Raw genomic sequence first — 7,410 nt, 5'->3', positions numbered from 1 at the left:
CCAGGGTCCTTGCAAGAGGGAGGCAAGAAGGTCAAAAGCAGAGGAAGGAGGTGGGCTGATGGGAGGTCCAAGTGACGCACTTTGAAGATGGAGGAAGAGGCCACAAGCTGAGGGATGCAGGCGGCCTCTAAAAGCTGGAAAAGATGAGGAAACAGAACCTCCCCTGGGGCCTCCAGAGGGAACCAGCCCTGTCGATACCTTGACTTTTAGCCCCGTGAGACTCATTTTGGATTTCTGACCTCCACAACTGTAAGAGAATACCTTTGTGTGTGTGTGTGTGTGTGTGTGTGTGTGTGTGTGTGTGTGTGTTTGTGTGTGTGTGTGTTTAATGTTCTGGCTGTGCCCCTTGGAATGTGGGATCCTAGTTCCCCAACCAGGGATCAAACCCACGCCCCTTGCGTTGGAAGCACGGAGCCTTAATAAGTGGACCACAGGGAAGTCCCCCTTTGTGTTGTTTGAAGCCACGGAGTTTGCGGTGATCTGTTAGAGCAGCCACAGGAAACTGATACCGCCCCAGCTGCATCCACCTTGCCCTTGCCTGGGGTCTTGTCACACGGGTCTCTCATGCCTCTGTTTCAGCACTTTATCAGTTTGGTCTCCCAATGTGTCTGTGAGCGACTACAGAGCTTTCTATGCTTCTCAAGCCTCCCCACCATCCCTCCCCAAAGCCTCGGGCACTAGCTTGCACCCAGTACGTGTTTAAAAAATGGTGGCGAAATGTAAGTAAATCTGTGTCTTTTATTTACAGCTGTTGAGAGGAACAGGCTTTTGACAGCAGTAACTGCTGGTTTCCCCGTGGTCTGACCGCAGAACTGGAACCCCCGTGGCTTGAGTGCCCGTCAGGAGTGGGGAGCGGCCAGCACGTTGGCTGAAGCAGAGGGGTGCTAGGTCTCCCACTGGGGCAGGAGACAGCTTTGACCATCCGTGGCAGCCAGAAAGGGGCCTGCTGAAAACCGAGCTGACCAGGTCCCAGCGAACAGCAGGCAGGGGGAGGATTTCTCTGTGGGTCCCAGCTCTGGTCTGTTCTTGGTATCGCTGTGCACCTGGGGCTACTCTGGCCTCCTGGGCTCTGCCCCGGGGGGAAGGCACCGAGCTCTTAGACCTGTAGACAACATCAGCTCAGAAAAGATCCAGCTGCCACACTTTGCAGCAGGAGAATTGTTGGTCCAGAGAGGGAAAGTGACTTGCCCGAGGTCACACAGCAATTTCGTGAGTCTCAAAACAGGCTTGACGAGTCCTGTCCAGTGCTGCCTCCAGGAGACTGGGGATCTGGGTGTGTGAGGCTGGCCTCCCTCCAGGTGACACGATCTTGGGGCGGGCCGGTCAGGAGCTGGGAGCGGGGACAGCCTCACTTGAGGTTGTGCTGGCTCTCGCGGTGCCGCCGCAGGTCCACTTTACGCTGGAAGCCCTTGGTGCACAGCTCGCAACTGAAGGGCTTGAAGCCCGTGTGCTTCCGGCTGTGAGTGATGAGGTTGGAGCTCTGGCTGAAAGCCTTCCCACACACCTGGCACTTGTGTGGCTTCTCACCTGCGGGGCGGCAAGGACAGGGTCAGGGCTGTTTGGACCAGACCTGCTGCCCCAATGCCCTGCAGTTGTTCTCTGGAACCTTATTATCTTTTATCACACGTTCACTTTAGGAAATAATTAGAAAAGGGAGACAAGAAAAATACAACTCTGACCACCCAACCCCTCGGCCAATTGTATCCCGGTTTTAAGGCAGGGACTGGGTCCACCTTGTTGATCAATGAAGCCCAGAACCTGGTACAGGGCCCTGCACAAAAGAGGCACTGGCTAACAGCTGAGGAATGAAGGAATGGGGGAATGAAGGAATGGATGACTGAATGAGGATGAATGAATGGCTAGAGGGATGATGAATGAGTGACCAAACGGGGAATGGGTGAATGAGTGGGGGACCAAAAGGGTGAGTAGCAGCATGAATGAATGAATGAATGACCAAATGGGAAATGAATGAATGCGGGAATGAAGGCATGAATGGCTGGAGGAATGAGTGAATGAAGGAATGACGAACGAAGGAGAAATTCACCTGCCGGTCTCACTTCTACACACAGATTATCAGTGTCGACATTTTGCTATTTCCTTCCAGTACTTTTTCTAGGCATTAAGTAGCACAGCGTGTCCAGCCCTCCTGTTGGAGGGGGGTGGCCTCCCCTGTGTAACCTGACACCCCCATCCCCCCTCACCCGGGTCCTAAAGCCCGCACCTTTTAACAGTGAAAGGGGGGGTGCCCGGAGGCTCTCTCTGGGCCCTGGGGTGCGGGGCTTGGTGGGGGCGGGGTGGGGGGAGGGTCGGCGGACCCAGGCCGGGGAGGAGCTCCGCCGGGGCAGAGCGCGGGCCGCGGCCTCACCGGTGTGGATGTAGGTGTGCTTCTTCATGTCCGACTTCTGGTGGAAGCGCTTGCCGCAGAACTGGCAGGGGTAGGGCCGCGTGTCCGAGTGGATGAGCAGGTGGGTGGACAGGGTAGACGAGCGCTTGAAGGCCTTGCCACACATCCGGCACTCGAAGCTGCGCCCCTGCCGGAGGAAACGAGGCCCCGGGGGGTCAGGTGCAGGTGGGGCCTCGCGACCCGGGACCGCCAAGCTGGGCGCGGGACTGGACCCGGCCGGGATCCCCTGAGGAACAGGACACTCCATTGGGGTGGCCTCGAGGATGGGGCCCAGGGACCCCCATTCCTGCCTCCCAGGAGGGGGCGAGGCCTGGCCCCTGAGTGGCCTCCTATTAGGGGATTTTCCCTTGTGGTCTGTTTAAGCGGCTGAATTATTGGGGCCCAATTCTGGCTTCTGCCTCTTACTCGCCACGTGACCTTTGGCAAGTCATTTAACCTCCCTGGGACTCAGTTTCCTCATCTGTACATTGGATCGTTATGGGTAGTGACCTCAAAGGATGGTTGGGAGGATTGGAGGTCGGGAACTGAGCTGGCAACTGGCACGTGGTACATTCTAACCATCTTTTCCTGCGTTTCCCACCTGAGCTTTTATATCTACCCAGGTGTTAGCAACTCAGGTCAGTTTCAGGTGCTTTCCCTGGAATGGGATTCTGAGGAAGGGATTTCGGCGTCAGGTAGGGCTGAGTGGGATGAGATGAACATTTAAGCCTGATTTCAAGATTCTAAGAGTCAAGGGGTCTCAGAGGTGAGAAACCTGTCCTGACCACCCAGGAGGTGGGGTCATCCCTCAGCATCACAGACATCTCGCTGCCCCCGAAATCCCACCTGAGCTCCTAGCCTCTTCCAACTGTACATGAAGCCAGCTTGGTCCATCAGGGACTCAAATGTGTTAAGGGCGGGTGATAGAGACCCAGATCAGGGCGGCAGATAATGAGGGCCCCCCGATCTGTCACCCTCAGGGGCACAGAGAGAGACCCACCGAAGCCCCCTAGGCTTCCTGGGGGGAGCACAGAGCAGGAGTGGGAAGTGAGGGTGCTGCGCTCAGCCAGCTGCCCACCTGGGAGTGGACGTGCGTGTGCTGTTCCAGGCTCACTGCATGGCCGAAGGTTTTGCCGCAGACGTTGCAGGCGAAGGGCCGGGTCCCACTGTGGGAGCGGCGGACGTGCACCTCAAGCCCATGTGGGGTGGAGAACACCTGCAGGAGGGGCAGAGCATGAGGCCCCGGGGGTGCAGAGAGGGAGAGGGGCCGGGGTCCCACCTCTGCACCCAGCTCAGCCATAGGTGGGTGTACAGGAGAAGGAACACTGGATTGCCGATTCTGCTGCCATGTGCTGTGTGTCCTGGGAAGGTCCCTTTCCCTCTCTGTGGCTGGCTTTCCTGTCTGTAGAATGGAGTCTGGGAGGGGGTATCTGGAAGGTCCCTCCTGGCCCTATCTGGAGGCTGAATGGTGGTTAAAAAGTGGGAGTTGGGCAGAGCTAGGTTTGAATGCTGGTTGTGATATCTACTTGCTGCGTGCTATTGGGCAAGTGACTCAACGTCTCTGAACCTTAGCCCTTCATCCACCCCCCGGGGCTCATGCATGTCAAGTGCTTAGCACAGGGCTGAGCACATGGTCAGGGCTCAGTGAATGGTGATGAGGACGAATGTTGTGAGTCCTTGATCCCACCAGAGGACCCAAGAGTCACATCACAAGGGGCACCCAACTCTGAACACCCGCACCTGCCAGGGTGCTGGAGAGGGGATGCAAGCAGGACCCGAGAGCCCACCCGCATCCCGGCCACCCACCTTGCTGCACTTGATGCAGTGGTATGTGTCCAAGCCCGGGGAGTAGTGGAGGCTAAAGTCCAAGGGCGGCTCGGTGCTGGGCACCAGAGGGCTGCCATACAGGCTGACGGAGCGCTCCAGGAAGGCAGACTGCATGGTGGAGGGGGCCTGCTGGTAGCTGTGGCCGTAGGATGAAGCCAGGGCATCCCAGGAGAATCTGGGCTTGTAGAACGGGGGTGAGTCGGAGGATGGCGAGTCCCCATCCTGGGGTCGGGACGTCACAGCAGGCCCCTCTGTGGAGAGTGGGACATTTACCTAGTGGTGACATTAAAATCAGGGCAGCCACTCCCCGCCACCCTCCATTGTGACCTCATGCTGAGACTTTGGTGTGTAGCCCCAGTTATTTACTGGGGGGTGGTCTGGGTCCTCACTGTGGCTCCTTGGCTTTTCAGTCCGGAAATGTGCCCCAACCCCCGCAGAGTGCCCACCTCACCCACTACGTGGGCCTGTCCAGCTGCTTCCTCTGCCCCACCACACAGAAGCTCTCATGTGGGAATGAACTCCCCGTCCTGGAGGGATTCAAGCAGAAGCCTGAGAGCCCGGATTGTCGATCCTCCCTGACTCCACAACTCCAAGGGGCCCTGCTTCCACGGGCCCATCCATCCTCCATTCCCCTTGCACCCGCTGGGGAGTGGCGGGGGTCCCCCGCTGGGTACCTGGGGCGGAGGCCATCCTGGTCATCAAGCTCTGGTCCAGCTCCAGCTCCGGCTCCCGTTTGAGGTCAGTCCAGTCCAGGCACTGGTTTGGGAACAGGGTGCTGAGGACAGGGTTGGTGCCCAGGACCTGGTCCCTGGCCACTGTGGAGAGACAAGACCGTCAGACTTCAGCTCTGGGAAGTCCAGAGGGACTGGGGAAAGGAGGGGCACCAGAGAGAGGCCACTGCTGCCGCCCCTGGCTGCACACGCTCAGCGGTTCTGCCTAGGATGGTGGGAGCAGCGTGGAGGCCAGGAGGAGACCCCCGCCCTCCCCCTCCCCTCCCCTCCCCCTCCCCCTCCCGTCCCCCAGGAGAGCTCTTGGACCAGTCTCTGTTTTTCCGAGCACCCACCCTCAGCCCTAGATCAGCCCTCTGATTACGAGTCACACGTCAGCTGCTGAAGACAGCTCCAATCAGGATGCTCTCATCACCCCCATGGGGTGAGAAGAGATGGGTGCATTTATTCATTCATTCAACCCACATGTACTGAACTCCTCCTGTTTCCAGACTTGGAAGAGCGGCTACTTCCGGTGGAATGCTGCTGCCTCCCCACCACGTGGGCAGGGAGTCCTGGTGGGCACAGCAGAAGGCCAGCCTGGGCTCTACTCACCAGGGCCAAGGGCAGGAGGCCAGAGGAGCTCATCCTCCTGGGCACGCGGCTGGTGGTAGGTGTGAGCCTTCTTGCTCTTCACCAGGAAGGAGCGTGGCATTGTCGACGGGTGCCCCACACCTACGGGGGAGAAGATGAGACAGTTTAGGCAGGACAAGAGGACGATACTCCTCTACATTTTAGGACCTCCTCCTAAAGTCAAAATCCACTGTCCTGGTTTGAATAGTGTCCCCCAAAGTTCACGTCCACCCAGAATCTGTGAATGTGACCTTATTTGAAAATAGGCTCTTTGCAGATGTAATCAAGTTAAGCTGACATCACACTAGGTGCGGAGAAACCCTAAATGCAATGTGACAAGTGTCTTTATAAGAAGAAGGAAACTTGGACACACAGACACAGACACGCGCAGGAAGAAGGGCCACGTGGAGATGGGGGCAGAGATTTGGAGGGATGCGGCTTCAAGACAAGGATTGCTGGCAAGCCAGAAGCTGGGAGACAAGCCTGAAACAGACGCTCCCTCAGAAACTCCAGAGGAGCTGACTTTGCTGACACCTTGATTTTGGATTTCTAGACTCCAGAACCCTGAATGAATACATTCCTGTTGTGTTAAGCCACTCAGTTTATGGTATTTTGTTACAGCAGCTACAAAGCCTAGTGTCCCTCACTCCTCTCTTGCTGGAAAACCAGTACACCCACTTCTAGAAAACCCCAGGTCAGCCTGCTCCAGCTGCATGCCCTGAGTTACACTGGGAGCAGAGAAGGAAGGGCAGGGGTACCTCCATTTGTGAAACACTCTGGACACTGCACCCAGAAAACTGCATCTGCATCCCGGTGGGGTCTGCATTCAGAGGCCATGGAAAGTTGTGGTCTGAGCACAGGTTTTGGAGTCAGATGCTCATGGGTTAGAATCCCAGCTCACCCGCTGTGCAATTTGGGGCAGACGCTTAACCTCTCTGGGCCTATTACCTTTTCTGTAAGATGGTAATCCAGGTTTATGGTGCTGGTGAGTGCATAGTATGTGCTCAGCGCCTATCAGAGAGGAGCCTGGCAGCTGGGGTGCAACGAGGGGGGCCACCTCAATCGCAAATCCACGTTATGGTGCAAGTTGGGTGCTGATGTAGCCAGAGCGGGGCTGCACCTTGTCCGCAGCTCCAGCCCAGAATCTGGTCCCCAGAGAGGGAGGGGCTTTTTCTCTCTCCTCGTGGGTGGAGGGGATGGTTGAGGTTGTATGTGGAGCTCGAGGCCCGAGAGGACCCCACTGGAGGCCTGAGGTCATTCTGTGCACAGGGAGGAAGAGGCCAATGTCCACCAACTCTGGGGACTGAGCACAGGGCAGCCCAGCCCAGGCCCGTCACTGAACCCACGGGTCAGCGGGGCGGGGAGTGCGGAGCTGGACCACCCTGACTACCTGGTACTCTTGGCTTCTGGTGCCGAGCCCTCTGGGGCAGAGAGCATCTCCTGCCCGCCGTCCCCCACCCCCCCCCAAAATGTTTCACATCCCTGTGCCCAGCCATGAGGCTCTCCTGAGGGCTGCCAGGAGACAGAACATCTCCTGGTGGTCCTCTCTCCTCCCCACCCCCATGCCACACCCAGGCAGAAGCTCAGAGGAAATACTCAGCCGATGCCGGTGCTGATGGCAGCTCTGCTGGGCCCATTCCCCAGGCCTCAGAGGGGGAGTGAGTCCCCCACTCCCGGGCCAGCCCAGGCACCAGGCAAGGCTGCAGGCGTGATAGGGCCAAGCGCAGGGAAAAAGATCGCGGGAAAAAGCTCTGAACAACAGCGAGGGCCTGGTTGATAAGGCCGTGGCCAAGGAGCAGCCTGGGAGCAGGCAGATTAGAGAGGGAGCTTGGAGCTCTGCCTTGGGAGCGGCCCTAGGAG

At 57.9% G+C, this 7,410-nt stretch overlaps 1 protein-coding gene across 2 annotated transcripts; it reads right to left on the bottom strand.

Moving 5' to 3' along the window:
* Positions 1–332: 332 nt before the first annotated feature.
* Positions 333–6,888, bottom strand: GFI1B (growth factor independent 1B transcriptional repressor). Of its 2 annotated transcripts, none has more exons than XM_082404487.1 (6): positions 5,533–6,888; positions 4,885–5,025; positions 4,190–4,461; positions 3,462–3,599; positions 2,366–2,630; positions 333–1,527 (listed from the first exon to the last, which is right to left on the bottom strand). In XM_082404487.1, the coding sequence occupies exons 1-6, from the start codon at positions 5,630–5,632 to the stop codon at positions 1,349–1,351; spliced, it is 1,095 nt and encodes a 364-aa protein (XP_082260613.1). In that variant the 5' UTR covers positions 5,633–6,888; the 3' UTR covers positions 333–1,348. The 2 variants fall into 2 exon arrangements, with proteins under 2 accessions (XP_082260613.1, XP_082260614.1); XM_082404488.1 differs by having other exon boundaries at positions 2,366–2,531.
* Positions 6,889–7,410: the final 522 nt, after the last annotated feature.

This window comes from Balaenoptera borealis (genome assembly GCF_965194805.1).
Source record: "Balaenoptera borealis genome assembly, chromosome: 8".
Classification (NCBI taxonomy): domain Eukaryota; kingdom Metazoa; phylum Chordata; class Mammalia; order Artiodactyla; family Balaenopteridae; genus Balaenoptera; species Balaenoptera borealis.
Note: the sequence above shows the minus strand (reverse complement) of the source record. Positions and strands in the feature narration are given on the sequence as shown.